Raw genomic sequence first — 17266 nt, 5'->3', positions numbered from 1 at the left:
ACTACCTGAAGCATCTCCAACAGATACTCCAGCAGACCAAAGTAGAGGGCATTACCATAGGTTATTAATGATAACTGTCTTTTTTGCTGTGTGGGACAAATAGTGAAGGAACTTTTTTATGGATCACAGAACACCAAAGCAAGTACCCACCACAGTCTTCATTTGTGACCTAAAAGGCAATCATCAAATTTGACCCCTAAGTCCTTAACTAAGCCTAACTGAGGGCCTGAAGGGGGACACTTTCAGGCCAGAAAGTCTGCCTGGTTTCTGGGGAAACATTGCTAAAAATAAGTAGGTTTTTCAACATTGCATTTACGTTGATGTAAGGTCAAACAGTGAAAGACTGCCATCAGGCAGGTTTTAATCAGCCACTCTGGAAACATTACTCCTTTACCCCATGAGAACAGCTGAGCATCATCAGCATAGCATATACCTTTAGCTCCTATGGCTTCTGCTATCCGAGGGAGAGTTATGTATTAAATAAGGATGGGCTCAGAGCCATGTGGAACTCCTATTGATAGCGCACATGGTTCTGAGAAGGAGAAATCCAAAACTGGTGATTATACCTTCCAAAAGGGAGGCAAGTCAGTCTAGAGGTAGACTCCCTTTGCCATGGGACTTCAGGTGTACCAGATGTCTAGGGTGGGGAACTTAATAAAGGTTGCTGATATGTCTAACATGACCAACACTTTTCCCCGAGCATCTACATTTGCCTTTGATTTATTCTGAGACTTACATCAGCACTGTCTCAGTGCTAAAGAGGGGTCTAAAGCCAGACTAGCTAAGATGTAGCAGATTGTTGGACTCCAGATATAGAGAGAGCTGTTGATTTACATACTTCTCAAGTATTTTGGGTAGTTGCTGGTAGCACTGAAATAGGCCTATAATTGAATTGCATCAACAAGCCTATTGGCTTTGCTAAAAGGTGACCACATAATTATACAAGGAAAACCTACTGGCTCTATCAAGGGGGTCACACCATCAATATACAGACGGTCAACTTCAAGGGCGCTTCAGGGGTGGCCAGGGACCATTGCTCTGTCCCAGGGATGAGGTCCACACTACAGCATTGTGCAGCATCCCAGGGGTTGAGGTTCCCAGAGCCAAAACTCAGCTTAGAGAGGATTCTCCCCTCCCAAAAAAGGATCATGCCCCCCCATCTCCATGTTAATAAATGCGGTTTGACCCCGGCCCACCCCAGTGGGCATTTCCATTTGGAAATACAAAAAAGAACCCACCATATATATATATGTATATATATATTTTTTTTTACTGTGATCCTGCCGGAGAACCCCAAGATTGCAGCAAAAAACTTTTAATCCCCCAGGTATAGTAATTCCACTGTTTTTTGCTCGCTAGTACATTTGCCCCCGTGTGACAAATCTCCACAAAACTTTCCAGACCTATAGTTTTTTCTACATTGGCAAAGAATGAAAAATTGTGCGGTGACTGGTCAAGGGGGTGCAAAGATACAATGGAGCTCCCAAAAGATTTTTCCACCACTGCTTTTTCCATAGATTAGTGAATCTGACCTAGTGTGAAAATGACAACGGATTTCCATGACATTTGGCAGGATTACACATTTATGGTGCAAAGATGATTCTGTTGGGTAATACAGAGAAGTAGGGTAAGTTTTTAAGTTAGAAGACATTTTAGCTTAGTGATTATCTGTTGTCGCAGTACTTTAGAGAAATGTTGCCGTATTACGTGGAAGTACTGCAGCACATAGCGATGACAACATTATTTGAATGGCTAACGACTGCCTTTCCATAAGTTAAAGGCAGCCATGTTGTTTTTAGGAACACTTTGGTTGTGTTATGCCCTTAGACATTTTTTTCCCTTCTCTTTTACCACCTTATTAAAGTGGTAATATATAAGGAAAAATATTTACAAGCTTCTATATATTTAAAAACAAATTTACAGTGGTACTTCCTAGGAAGTACTGTGGTACTGAAAAAGAAAAAAGTTACAAATTCAAAATACAATGTACAACACTATAATTTACAAATAGTGTACTGCAGGGCATTTTCTTTTTTTTAACATTTAAATATTCACAAAAGTGTCTGTAATGCCTACAAATTATTGCGCTACTTAACATTTTTCTTTTTAAATTAGTAGTTCTCCCTAAACTGCTGTAAACTATATAGAAATTATAAATCAATGACTCCATTATCACTTTCATAAAGTGGTAATAGGTAGCGGACAATAAAAAGTAATACCTAGATATAAGGCCCTTACCAGGAACACAGCAAAAGTGTACTGGAAACTACATGTCGGACTTTTACGTTTTGAAATGAGACATTAGCCAATCAGATATTGGCATGTACCGCAGTATACTGCGAAGGTATTCCTGTACAATAGATTGCTAAGTATTTTAAACAGGTATAACTTTAAAACTACTTACACTATTTACAACAACTACTATTTACAACTTCTACCAAAAATGAGCAGTTACACCTTATAATCTATATTTCTGGCCTATTACATGTACATTAGTTCACCCACTTTTCATGCTATACCTGTTTCAAGTATCACACTCCAATCTATGCCATTCGACTACCTCACTGTACCCAACTTCACTCTAACCCACTCCACTGTATGGTATTTCACTCTACCCTACTCCCGTCTAATCTACTCCACTCCAATCTACAGCTATTCCAGTGTACGCTATTCAACATTCTAGAACCCCAATGTAAGCCACTTCACTAAAAGCTAGAACACTATATGCCACTCCATTCTATGCTGCTGTACTATGCCATACTTCACTCTACACCACTCCGGTACACTATTAGTCTGTATGCTGCTTAACTGTACTACACTCCCCTCTATCCCACTATACTATTGCACTGTGCGCCACTCCTTTTTACCACACTCCACAACAACATTATGCAACAGTGTCCTCCACTCTACGACACTCCACTTAACAAAACTGATAATACATTTTTATTAAAATAAAACAAACCAAAAAAATGTAATTTAGAGCCAGGGGTCTTTGTTCAGATGGACTCTTGATCGATCCTTGTTTATAGTGCTTGGCTTTGCTAAGGTTGTTTCCCCTTGCGTGGGACAGGGGTGTAGAAATTTTTCAAAAATCTACTTGGCTAGGGAACAAACTGTTACACAAATCTACCTGTCCTGGGAAGGTAACTGCTTGCCCCGCCTAATCCATAAATCACTGAGGTACACAGAGAGAACCTCCTGCACTGCAATTAGTGCAACATACTGAGCAATATATATTTCAAATGCAAATCCAATTATGCAGTGCATGGTCATGCACTCTCAAATGCAACTGCTGTACTGGGTGTTTGTACAGCATGCGTGCAAATGTGTCAGTGTGAACTGCAACCAATCATCAACTAGTGTGCATGTAACACATTTTCATAAGGTGAGAAATAGTGCAGACTGGTAATGGACTACATTTCCTGAAGTGTTTTTGGCACAGACACGACTGTCGAAATATGAAGCTGTAGGACAGAAGGGTGTTCTTCATCCTAGGGCCAACTCAGCGTCCAGCTTCAAAAATAATCAGAGGTGATGCTCTGATAAACTTGTGGATGGGAATAACTTCTCTTCTTGGCAGAGCTTTCGATTGGTCCGTGAGGCAGCAAAATCCCCTAGTAGATGTGCTGTGCTTCACTGAGGCAGTATCCACAAGTGCAAATACGCAATAGGCAGTAATGGGCAGTTAAATCAATCCCTCCTTTTACACTTCTGCGAGGTGTGTTTATATTATTGTGCACTCACTGCTACATCTCCACATTCTTCTTCCACACAAAAAGCATATGCAGCACTGGCAGTAGCAGTACAGATTTCTCTCATGCATATAGTAGGCAGCAGCAGAGTAAGCTACCCTAACACGAAGAGGTGCAGCGTAGCAACTTATGTTCAATTGTGCCTCCCTCAGATATGTAGGGCATGTAGCAGCTGTGAAATCTTCACACTCACAAAGCTGGAAAGCAAGCACTTGTCTCACAGCAATGGGAAGGAGTGTTAAGTTGAAAAGACAGTAAATCTAGAAGTGGAGAGCAGAGCATCATTGAGATGGGGGCGAGTGAGTAACTCAACCACTTAGCATTTCATGTCACACCTGGCAATGACGACTAGGCTCAGTCATAGTAGAGTTGGAAACACTGTTCTGGCCTCTTGGATAGTCAAATGCTATCTGGTGAACAAAGTTAGTTTATTCTGCAGCAGATTTAGAAATCCAATAATAGCTGAGCAAACAGCCAAAAGCACCACAAATGTTATTTTCTCTAGTGACATATAAGGTGTGGTGGATTAGTGGACTAATGCATCTATTGTAGGGCCCTGGGTTTAATGTCATGGTCACAGGTTCCCATCCCACAGGGTCCACTTAGCCTTTTCATCCTTCTGAGGTCGATATAATTAGCATTGAGATGGTTAACAATAAACATCTATTATTCAGCACAAAATGACCCCTCTGGGTGAATGTGTGCTTTACAAATGCAAGTTATATTATCAAGCCAGGACACACGTCTAAACACCGAGGCACTTTCCATACACCTCTTGCACTGAAGGTGGTAGAGTCTGAGTTCAAGATGCAGGATTCTTTCCTTTCACCTTTAAAAAAGTGAAAGCTTCAGAGTCTGCTTCGTCTGGTGTAATTTCACCAGTTTGTAGCTTATTAAAACACCCAATTATCACAAATGACGTTAGAGCCCTAGTTGGAAATCCTTTTCTTTGTGGTCTCCTGGAAGAAAGCAGACAATGTGGTCCTTCGAACACGCAACATGTAATGTGCAAAAAGGGGAGGGTGCCAGGCGTCCTCTTGATTGGACTGATGTGGTTTAATCCATACAAGTCAACCAGTTAAACTGCAAGTTATGGGCTGCGAGAATCATCTTAGGAGGGGGCTTTGAGGAGGAAGAGACGGGGCTGAGGCACTTGCAGCACGTGGCTGCACGCAGCACTCACGATCCTCACAAGCAAGCAGTTTTTTAGGTCGAGCTGACCTAGCATTCAATGCGAAAGCATTGAATGCTGTCAGCAAGACAACTAATGTTGCCCGTATTTGGGAATGTGGACACGAGAGGGTGCACGAGCGCAGAGCGCAGATTTCACCTCGTGGGCGCGCACGGCGCCGTGCCCCTCTCGTGCCTCATTCCCACGTGCAAACACACTCCACACTCACGCATGCGCACATACACAGCCACACACACACTGCATACACACACGCAGACCCACGTGCACACACATAGACACATTCGAACACACACAGACACATTCGAACACACACAGACACGCGCGTACACCCCCCCCCCCTTCCACTCACCGGGCTCTTTCGGCGTGTTCCGTGTCTCCTCTGCAGCGCTGGTCGGGGACTCACCGGGCTGCTGCTGGGGATCAGGCTCCTCTCTGCGGCAGTCTCGTCTCGTCGCGGAACCAGGGGGCATGACTTCACTTCCGGGGCTCCCTCCAGCACCTGGGAGCCCCGCAACACTCTGGCTGTTTTGCTGTTGGCAGCCCCGGGACTCTCCTCAACTCATGGGAGCCCCGGGCTGCGGAGAGGCAGGCTTCACTTCTTCCTCGGCGGCGGCGGGCGGGACTTCCTGCCGGATTGCAGGCCCCGCCGCCGTCTCGGCCAAAAGTGCCTGACTTCCGGTTTTCACGGAGCAGGGCTGCGGCGGTGATTTCTTTCGGGGGCAAGAGCGGTAGGCACCCTCGAATTAAAATATAATTATATATGCGAGGTGGGCACTCGCAAAGGACCTAAAAACGGGTCCCGTAAATAATTAGATAAAGTGCACTCGGGGCAAATGCCAGGTGGGCACCGGCCTGGTAACAAAGCGCTCTCAAGCGTACAAGCATTTGCAATGCAATAGGTCTCGCATTTATGCAAGCTTTAGCCATTTGCATTGTAAATGACAATGCCTTTTATTTATGTTTTAAAAACAAAAATAAAAGGTGTTGTTATTTGCAATGTCAATAGCTCACACATGGTCCCGAAAAATAGCAGGAAAGAGAGCATGAAATGTTGGCCTGTGAGAGAAAAATAAGGCGAGAGAGAATGAGACAGACGGTGTTAACTCATGTCACATTGTGTGCAATGTGAGCCGCGCACTCTATTAGCCCACCATGAGTGTCTGCGCTATGTGACTGATTCGGGGCACAGGAATTTCAACATCTCTTCGTCTTTATATATTTTATAACAGCATACAGAGGCTCACTTTCACAAGGTCAATTCTCATACCGGCAAAAAGTAGATAAAGGCACTGTGCCGGTTAACGATTTGCAACTTCTGTCCCTTAAGGAAATAAATACAAATCGCCTATCCGCCCCACCAATGTTAAAATCCACCAGCTGTCATAGACAATACGTAGTAAAACAAACATATTGCTCATTTGCTCTAATGCTAACGTGTGGTTATGCTGAGATACTGAGCACAGGAATTTTACATGTTTACGTCCCAGTATAATTCTTTAATGGCAAATTTAATATAATATGCATAGTTGCATAGCTGTGCGCCACTTAAAGAACAGTTTGTTCCAAACCCCAAGTTAGCACGCTCTGTTTTCTCTAGTGGAATCTGAACTGGGCACTAGCATAATGCCACGTTTTTTGACGGCTATCAGTTGAGCTCTCAGCAGGATGTTTGCATTTCTTTTTCCCTTCGCGAGCAGAGAGTAGGGTGACCAACTGTTATGGGTGCAAATTCAGGACGGTGACTGTAAAAATTCAGGACAAAGGGTCAAAATTCAGGACACAAATTCAGGACAGGTGGTCAAAATTCAGGACAAAACTTCAGGACAATTGGATAGGTTTTACAGACACATCAGAGGTCACGCAATAGTATATAAGTAAGCCCAGCCACATCCAAACATATTCAACCATTTGCAAACCTATTCATCATGTATCCGTCCATCTATCATTTCACTCATCCATCATCCATCCACCCTTTCACCCTATCCATCTGTACACTCATCCATCCTCTCTTCTACCCATCCATCCATTCATTCACTCATCCATCCAGCCATTTACCCTTTCAGCCATCCTTTCACTTACTATCCATCCACCCAATCACTCATCCTTCCAAACATCCATTCTTTCAGTCATCCATCCATCCTCCCTTTGTCTCTCCATCGACCCTTTCACTTAGCAATCCTTCCTTCCATCCATCCATCCACCCACCCATCTACTCATCCACTCATGAATCCATCCATTGACCCTATCAAGCATCCATCCTTTCTCTCATCCATTTATCCTTTCACTCCTTCACTCATCTATTCATTCTTTTGTCCATCTACCCTCCCTTTCACTCACTCATCCGTCCTTGCATCCACCCTTTCGCTCATCTGTCCATCCATTCACCCTTGCACTTATCAGTTCATCAATCAGCTATCATTTCACTCATCCGTCAACTCACTCACCATCCACGCTTTCACTCATACAGCCATCATTTTACTGATCCATTCACCCTTTTACCCATCCAGCTACCCTTCCACCCATCCATCCAGCTATTTACCTTTTCTCTCTTCCATCCTTCCACTCACTCATCAATCCAGCCATCCTCACTCATCTTTCAATTCAATCTTTCATTCATCCACTCACCCTTTCACTAATTCATCCAGATATTCACCCATCCCTTCACTTACTCACTCGCCCACCTTTTCATATTAATTTTGAGCTGAGCCTTTCTGAGAAGAGGCCCATCAAGAACTTCACCCTCGCTGCAGGAGCCTTTCCAGGAGTGAGACAGAAGCCACCTAGGGCAGAGACAGGATCCACCACAGGAGGGGGACAGAAGTCAGGAGTCATCACATGGGGGGCACAGGAGCCATCGCTGAGGGGGGGCAGGAGCGATCACAGGAGGGGGAACAGGATCCACCAGGGTGTGCGCAGGGGTGGGTATGCAGTATTCTAGTATCATCCTGTCTCTTCCAGGGTGGGGTAGGGCTCCTCACCCCCTCCTGGAAAAGACAACGAGAGGACAGGCTCTCTTTCCAAAATATTAGTTTTGCCATCCCACCAGTCCCCCACTGTGATGTACAGCATTTAAAGGAGATACTCCAAGAGAACTGATTTAACTGATTGTCCTCCATACTTTGTTAATCAGTGTGGGTGCGATTGTGCCATTTCTTTACTTTATTACATTATAGGCTGCATGTTTGAAGAACCGCTCTGTGAAGAGAACCAGTGCTGCAATCAGGGCCGGTTCTAGGATGTTTGGGGCCCTGGCAGAAAGGGAATGTGTGAGGCGGCGGCCCCTCTAAATTGCAGAGACGCATTCAGGGCTGTTTGCATCTGAATAGATGCCCCTGCTCCTGAAGCCACAGCCCCTCCCTCTGTCACCTTCGAGCACCTCTTAACAGCTCATCAAGGGCTGGAGGTGTGAGGCCATCCCGCTGTGCCTCTCCAATGCTGCTGGGTATCTGAGCTTTGGAACAGCCTCGGAGTTAAGACGGGAGGTGGGTGGAAGCTGTGCCCGGTTAAAATTACGGATAAATGGCGTCCGTTAAAGGATCCTTCACAGACAACGGACAGACGGACGAAATTACGGACTGTCCGTGAAATTTACGGATGGTTGGTCACCCTAGCAGAGAGGATAAAGTGAACTGTATTCCTACGACCCTGATGCCGCAAGTTCACTTTGCATTAGCCTGGTAACATTAATGTCACACGTTCTCATCACCTCGTTCTACAGGTCGCCCCCAGCAATGAGCTACCCTCATGTGTTAAAACGGAAACAGCTTCCTCGTGGTTCTTTCTGCACGTCCAACCCATTGATATTGAGAAAGCGAGATGCCAGATTGCTGAGACTGCCGCTTTTTGAGACTGACGATTCAGTCCCCCAGCCAATCACTGGCTACAGCCAGTCGTGGGCTGCCAGCCAACCAGAGGCGTAAAAAGCATATTAGGCCTTTCTGATTGGTTGTGAGTCCCAAAGTGCGCAAAGCCTGTATTTTGTGTACGTGATTTAATGTCTACTTGTCCATCAGACAAAATAGACATTAAATCTTCTTGCCCGTGGTAAAAATCAACATGGCTCGGGCGATATGATTCCCCCACCCCTGGTGGGATGATGTGCGATATGGTCGCATGTTTTTGTTAAACCAATAAATATATCTTTGAGAATTTGTTTTTAAAATGTAATTTAAAACAAAACAAAGGTTGAAACCTTTGTTATAGTTACGAACACTATTCTTTCTATATAACCCAAACCTAACCTACACAAAGAAGACAATTTATAAAGTTATATCTTAAATTTATAATTTAAGCACCGCCTTTAAATTACCAAAACTTTATATTATCTTTAGATACAATCCAAACTTAAACTCCACAAAAAATATAAATTCTAAACATACCTTTAATTTGTAATTTAAGCAACACTGTATACAATTTTTAACTTGAACACCTCTATAGGGTGACTCCGAAACCACACCACATTAAACACAACTGGCACCTTCTACAATAACATGCATAACATCACAATTCACATTGTTTATGTAGTGTGGCTACTGAGTTCTATTCCCAAAAAGGTGTGCACGTTTTTCAACTGAATATATATATAATTTTACTAAATGGAAGATGTCATCCTTCCATATCTCTTGCATTTGGCTCAATCTGGCCTTAGTTTCCATTCTATTAAGTTTCACCTCGCAGCATTAACTGCGTATAGGAAATGCCCTTCACAAACATCCTTCTTCCAGATTCCTGTAATTAAAGATTTTTTGGAAGGATTGACGAAAGCGTTTCCTCCTGTTAGGCTTCAGTCGCCTTCGTGGGAATTGAATGTGGTGCTTTCCCGGTTGACGAAGAAGCCTTTTGAACCCATTCATAAGGCTTTCCTGTAGCATCTTTCCTGTAAGGCGGCCTTCCTAGTGGCTATAACATTGGCCCACAGGGTGAGTGAGATTCAGGCCTTATGTTGAAACAAGCCTTATACAGTGTTTCATGCTTCTAAGGTTGCCATGAGGACTCACCCTAAGTTCCTGCCAAAAGTGATTTCTGATTTTCATGTCAATCAGACAATAACTTTGCCTACGTTCTTTCAACATCCTTCTTCTGCGGAGAGGTCTCTTCATTCCCTGGATGTAAGAAGGGTGTTGAAGTTCTACTTGGATAAGACTAAGGATATTCGTAGGTCAGACCAATTGTTTGTCAACTATGGTTTGGTCAGGACTGGTCTTGCCACTTCTAAACAGTCCATCTCTAGATGGATAGTGTCCTGTATCCAGTTGTGTTACCAGAAGGCTAACAAGACCATAGGGGGTAAGCCTAAGGCCCATTTCACCAGGGGCAAAGCAGCTACAACGGCTTTGCTACATAATGTTCCCATTGCAGATATCTGCAGGGCAGACACCTGGAAGCCGGTCCTTACCTTTGCCAAACACTACTGCCTGGACTCTGATGCCAGAGCACATGCTCATGTTGGGCAGGCTTCGTTGAGAAATCTGTTTGCACAGCAATAGTTTATCTGTTTCCTCCACGGCTGGTTTGGTTTGTTGGGATGGGCTTGCCATGCTATTCACTAGATTATGACTATACACAGAGATCCCCTACTACAGAAGTATTAGTTTCTTACCTGCAACTCCAGTTCTGTAGTAGGGGTATCTCTGTTATAGTCATAAGCGCCCGCCCTCCTCCCCGGTGGATGAAAGGATAATGTACTGAATGCTACAGGCCTAGCTTTATACACCTTCAAAAAGAACTGAAAGTAAAAGGCCTTTGGCTGTGCATCCTGGGATACCGAGGGTCTCTGGAGAGTTCCTTAAAGGCACGGTATCCCTTTTCCAGACACATAATGGCAGCCTATGGGGCTTGTCTGTCCAACCCTTCCTCTCTATCATGACAAAGGATTTTTGTGAAGGGGAGTTTCTGTAGGTTTGAAACTTTACAAAGTGTGTAAAATTTTATATTATTTGGCTATTTTTTGTCACTTCAAAATGAACTACAGGCCAGTGTAGCCTTGTAATTTTAGGCTGCATTATTGGTCTTTGATTTTCTCTTAAGTGTCTATGCAGGACTGCAGAAGAAGACAACTTAATAGACTATTTCGATTGCCCTGGGGTCCACGCACATGGGCGGGACTATTCACTAGATTATGACTATACGCAGAAATCCCCTACTACAGAAACTGATTTACATTTCCTTAACCATGTGAGCTACATAAATATGAATTACAAGGCACTTCGCACAAACATTTGCATACAACGTGATACTTCTCATTACTCAACTACGTGAAAAAGTCTTGAGTAGGTGCTTTCCAAAGACAGCCACAGTAAGTGGTTACAGAAATATCGACTTTCTCAGCCGATCCTAATTTGGAAATCTTGTAGCATGAGCGGACAGAAAAGCAGAAGCGACTCGAGTACTCAAATATTGAGGTCTGGATGGACTGGAAATTTTCTCTGAGATGGGAAGCTATTAAGGAAAGTTAGAAAAAAGTTTAAAGGACATAATGCAGCATGGACATAATTCATTTTCTGCTATCCAAGCCAAATTAGACATCCCAGTCCCCAGCTGCCTGTTGTAGTTAGGAAACTGCTTGCAAATAATTCATGCATGCAGCACCCTCTACAAAAAGTTGATCGCCTTGATCACAACTGTGAGATAACTAAGCTTTGGGTTCAGAATTCAATTAAGCTTAGGTTGAGTTCATTTGTATACTTAAGCCACCTTATTCAATAAGGTGATGCCATTGTATCACATTTCGTAACATGCATTTTCTAATCACGTCTGCAAGGGTCTATAAATCTTGTACAACATAAAATGTGAATGCAACTGGCAAACAGCACCACTTCCTACTTCACGCTGGCGAAAGGGCCATTGTCAAGGCCACAACTAGTTTGAGCATGTGGTATTAATGTTAAAATCCGCATAGCACGTCAACATCTGGCTGGGCCACAAGGGGCTGATCCATTTTGGACACAATTACACTACTTCCTCCTCCTCGCATAAGCATCTAGTATACAGAATATTTGTGTCAATTATATGTCACTGTCAAAACTAAGCGAGACAAAGTAACTATGTAGTCCTGCCGGCTTTAGATCAATGGAACCTAAATATACACCATCTAAACATGTCTGCACTCCCTACCCCTGAGGCCACATGTGAAGGTAAATATATTTATCATGAAAGTCTGGGGAGATGATGTGGCTTTTGTAACTGGGGAACCAGGTTCGGGTCTCCTAATCTCCCTGTACCTTAAAAAAAAAAACACACACACATTGGAAAAGACAATAGGTTTCACCTATGCAAGACCTAATGAAACTGCCAAAACATTTTAAAAAGTTTTTTTAGACAAGTTGTTCAGCAGCTTTTTTCTATTTATTGAATGACCAGATCAGGCACATACTCAAATATTTATTTCTTTTAAGTGAGGATATATATATATATACACTCAACACTATACAGCAAGATACAGACAGCCACGATCAACACAGAAATAACTAGCATTTATGTGAGTAAGTTATTGGCATTATAAGTGATAAAGCCTTTTATTTAGGTTTTAAAAATAAAAACAAAAATAAAAGGCATTGTCATTTGCAATGTCAATAGCTCAACCTCGCATAAATGCGAGACCTATTGCATTGCAAATACTTGTTAATCTTGTCCTCCGAACTGCATCTCCTCTCTCCATGTTCGCCTCTGCATTGCTCGTTCAAAAGGTGGCAATGAGTGCCTTTAACCACTCTCCCACCTTTGCCCAAGGGTGGCTGTGTACGTGTTTCTTCTACTCCGCTTTGCCAAAAGCTGGGGAAAGGCAGGTAAGCAATGCTTTAAGAGAAGTTAGGCGCTGCCTTGGTGTTTGAAATTACGAACAGGGCAAATGCTTTTTTCCATAGTACCCTGGCCAGATTATGGGGGTGGCAGCAAAGACCTGTTTGTGTTTCTGGATCTCTCCCTGGCCTAACTGACAGGATGGTGAAGTGAAGGGCACAAGGCCCCTCTTCCTTATGCATATTTATGCATCTGCTCTCCCACCCTAATGCTTTTTCATTGTTATATTTAATTGTTAATTAACAGTGTTCACGAGGCCAAGAGAGTGTGAAATGTGGTAAACTGCTTTTGTTCTCAAAACATTTCTCCATTGTTTCTATCTTTGGGGATAGAAACCGACACATGTAGCGTTCTCATATTCACACTTATTTATGCGTTTGTATATAGCGCGTACTATAATCGAAGGTGTCAGAGTGCTTGACATTAGAACCAGTAAACACTCTTCTCTCTTGTATTTGTGACAGAAGCGATTTGTGGCGACGTCCCTACACTTACAAGGCTGCTTTTGTTGTTTTTACCTTGACTTTCCGCCTCGAGGAACTCTCTAGAAAGTTTCGAAAGCCCTTACGACTCGTGGGTGAAATTGGCTCAGCATTCAGCCTATGGCGCAACCCCCTCGCTCCTTGCTCTCACCCTGCTGTTTGGAGCGCTCTCATTTAAAGAATCTGCTAGCGTGTGCTCATCCTATACAGAAACAAATCAATATTGAAATAAAGGAATTGGCAAAAGTCTGGAAGGACCAACGCACCAAAAGTCCCTGGGTGTTCCATAAACAAGCCTTCACAAAGAAAATCAGCCTCAAATAGAGTATTGTGGCAAATGTAAACAAACTTGCTCCTATCGGACGGGTTTAATAAAAAGAAACAGACAGAACAAGCTGAAATACACCGCAAGCTGAAGGACACGCCGTGCGGGTACCCATGTGCTGTCCGGGCCCAAGTTAATGCACACGCCGTGAGCGTGCACATCGGCTGTCCCGGCACGCACATGTTTTGTCTCCCTTCCGCACCAAAGCGACAACAATAGAGTCTTGCCAAGGCGAAGCAGCGCATGAGCTGCGTTCGCTAGGCGAGACCTAAAAAACTAAATAAACATGCCAGGCAGTTCCTAAATACCATCAGCCCTTTTGTACTACTCCTGATGCAAAATTTGCAGCCCAATAGCCAAGTAAAGAGGAAAAACAAAATAACTTTATAAACCACATCCACTGGAAGATCTCTTCTTAGGCCAGGGGCGCTATGCAGCTGCCCCCAACTTTTTCATCCAACTTCCATCACTATATACATTCCTAACATTTTCTGCAAGGATATTTTCTGAAAGCTTGATGAGAACTGTTGGGAGATGCAAGAGTAAATCAATATATAAATGCACTGATCTGAACACATGAACACCCAGATTAGCTATACAAATAATGTAAACGGGCTCCAACCAAAAGAATGCTAACAAGAGGATAATCGGCTCTAATCAGTTCCTCAACTGCAGACGCTGGGAGTTAGCTTAGACAATTTGAGAATCTCAGCTTTCAACTTAGTAGAACGGCTGAATGGCGAAAGTTTTGATTACAGCCAACAGTCATAAAACTGAAGATTGAGAGGAAGTAGGTAATGTGATAAGGCTCAAATGGTTCAGAGTAAGAAAGAGAGGCCCTCCTATCCTAAAGAGTAGCAGCTAGTCCTGATACAACGGAAGGAATCAAGGGGAAGCTGCAGTCCATCCGTATCACCGGCTATAAACTAATTTTCTGAAATGCAAAGAGCAAGTGGGACTGCTAAACTCCAAGACCCTGACTCACCACCACATGATACGGATTTACACAGACTTCTGTTGAAACTTATGGTGCGCTTTCAGACTCCAAATAGCCCCAAAGCCTAATTTAGTGAACATCCAATATTTAGTAAAACCTCACCACAGAACGTACAGGTTTCTTACTTAAGGGTAAGTTGAGAGTTCTATATGCACAGAAAAGTACAAGCTCCACAAATTGCAGGACTCATTTTAGTTACTGTGGATTTCGAGGAAGACTTGCTTGTCTTACCTGAACAGCATCGTAATACATTCGTTTAGCTTCTTCGTCTGTTTTGTCAGACATCAACCATGCCTTCAGCAAATATTCGTAAAAGCTGTCCCCAAGACCGCCAACAGAAACATGATCTACAAAATAAAGACTAAATATTACTTAAAAAGCCACAATCCATGAATACCAACAATGTACAATACATGGTATTTTAAAATTGCTTTACAATAGTCAAACTAATTTAGCACTGTACACCCATAGCCGCCACTTTAAGCATATTAAGTTTAAAAGTATGCCATTATACCTGTAATAAAACCCAATGAGAGCAGTAAAGTATATATTGTTAATAAATTTAAGTCAATGTGGAACTGCCACAAAACATTTCATTCAATGTGCTTCCACTGTGAAATAAAACTGTCCACAGATTACACGGACACGAGAGACTCACTGCACTGACACAGCATTTCACTTTCACGATGGTTCTCATGCACTGAACATAGCAGTATGTTTACCTCATGAACCTAGCGCATTTGAGGGGCTGGAGAGTGAAGATATTAGACTAGGGAACAAATGGGACCAGATAGAGCTTTTTGTGACTCAAGATTACTAAGAGTTAGCTTAGTTCCTAAATCAGTAGGTATGCCACCAGTCTCTGTCCTAACTTTCTGATGCTGCTGCTCCAGGAAGGAGGGCGGGAGCGGTACAAAGGTCCCAGGTGTGGAGCTTGCCCACATTTTGGTGAAGTGAAGCTAGCTTTAGACTAAATCCTGCTTGGAAATAGCCACAAAATCTTGGAAAGAGGGAAAAGAAAAGTAACCAGGATATTAGTCGAGTAAATGCTGCATCAGCAATAGTGGCGGACAACAAACTACAAAGTAATTATCAACATTTTCAACTAGTAAGAGCAAGTACTAGGCAGGGTCTCAAGAGGAAACATTACGCAGCAAAAGGGTGAGTTAACGGTGAGGATTGTTTGAAAGAGCTGTGCCAGAATTGTTGAAATATTTTATTCATATAACAAATCTGTCTCCTTTTAGAGTCTCTTTGTACTACTGCATTTTTCAACTAAAACAGGCGGCAGGCAAATACATATTGCAGGCTTCATGAAACGGAACATAATTTGAGTCATAGCCGTTTAAATTATTATTTAAGAATTGTACAGCTTAGTCACATGAATAAAACTATTTCAACAGTCAATTTCATTTGCCATCGTCTCCAGTTCCTTCTAAGTAAGTATTTCAAACATCAGAAGATGTACAAATGCAACTCCCCTCATTCTGGATCCGTGAAACAACTGGATTAACATTTGTGACATTGCTACTTCCACACATCTTTTGATGAGGGACAAATGAACACAAATATTCATCTATTAATCATAATTCGAGAACCCCAGCCTCCAACCACCTTTCAGAATGTTATCCCTCTGCAGTTTTCTTGTGCATTTCGTTCCTCATAGTTCAACCAGGAATATCATTTCTATTCTCCTTCTGCAATGATGAAAAAAACAAATTCATTTAAACAAGTGGACACTTTAGGAGACATAACTGATTCTCCAATACCACATGGCAGAAGCAGAGCACATGCTTCTGAAGGAAGCATTGAGCCGTATTGCACGGAAAAAAATATATTGGGTCACAGAATTTTAGAACCACCATCTCTGAAACTGCTGGAGGCTGAAAAGGCCACTTTGAGAACCATGGATTAGCATGCTGAACATACACAATATATTCTGCATCCATTCCAATGACACTGCAGGAAGAAAGATGCTTCCAGCTTATATAACCTGCCGCACTAATAAGTCCTAAAGGTTCGATGTTACATTGCGAATTAATACTTTTAATACACTGAAACATCATTCCAATATGGCAATATATTACGGGGAACGGTTTAGTCACATCGAGTAATTAGTCCGTCTTTAGTTACTACCCAGGAAACGGCGTACACCTAAACAAACAAACCGCGATCGACACTCGTTCATAACTACCGAGGTCACCATAATATAACGAGTAACGGCAGGAATCTTTAGGTAAGCGGAGAGTATTTCGTTTAAATATCATTATATGCTTGTTCGTTTTTATTACGAACACAGAGTATTGAAGCACCGCGTAAATGGCGCTAAGGCAGTCATTTAACGCTATTAGAAGGGCAAAAGCTTATCGAATACCTTTTGTATCTCGTTTCAGAAATATTCGGCTCATTTAATCACAGGTATGTGACTAACAAGAGTATAACCTTGTTGCTCCAATATATGGAGAGGTCCAGACATCAATGAGATATACCGTGTATTTTTTCATTGACTAGGTCAAAAGAAACGACGCATATCTACAGGTATGTTTATTTATCTTCATGGAACAATTCCATGAATAACCATATTGTAAACCTATCGCAAACAATTGCTACACGGCCTATATTTGTTCTTTTGTTACAGCACACAAACAGATTCTTCGTAATTATCACGGTAAGAGTAGGGAAAGTCATTATCATTCCTCCATGGTAAAACTAAGAGGCATA

The 17266-nt window shown here is 42.6% G+C and overlaps 1 protein-coding gene across 1 annotated transcript in view; it reads right to left on the bottom strand.

Moving 5' to 3' along the window:
* Positions 1–17266, bottom strand: part of MAN1A1 (mannosidase alpha class 1A member 1) — a 463708-nt gene that overhangs the window by 119888 nt on the left and 326554 nt on the right. Inside the window, exon 8 of the mRNA XM_086926729.1 lies at positions 14777–14892. Within this exon, the coding sequence (XP_086782855.1) occupies positions 14777–14892 (116 nt within the window). The remainder of the gene's footprint in view (positions 1–14776; positions 14893–17266) is intronic.

This window comes from Lissotriton vulgaris, chromosome 6 (assembly GCF_964263255.1).
Source record: "Lissotriton vulgaris chromosome 6, aLisVul1.2, whole genome shotgun sequence".
Classification (NCBI taxonomy): Eukaryota; Metazoa; Chordata; class Amphibia; order Caudata; family Salamandridae; genus Lissotriton; species Lissotriton vulgaris.
Note: the sequence above shows the minus strand (reverse complement) of the source record. Positions and strands in the feature narration are given on the sequence as shown.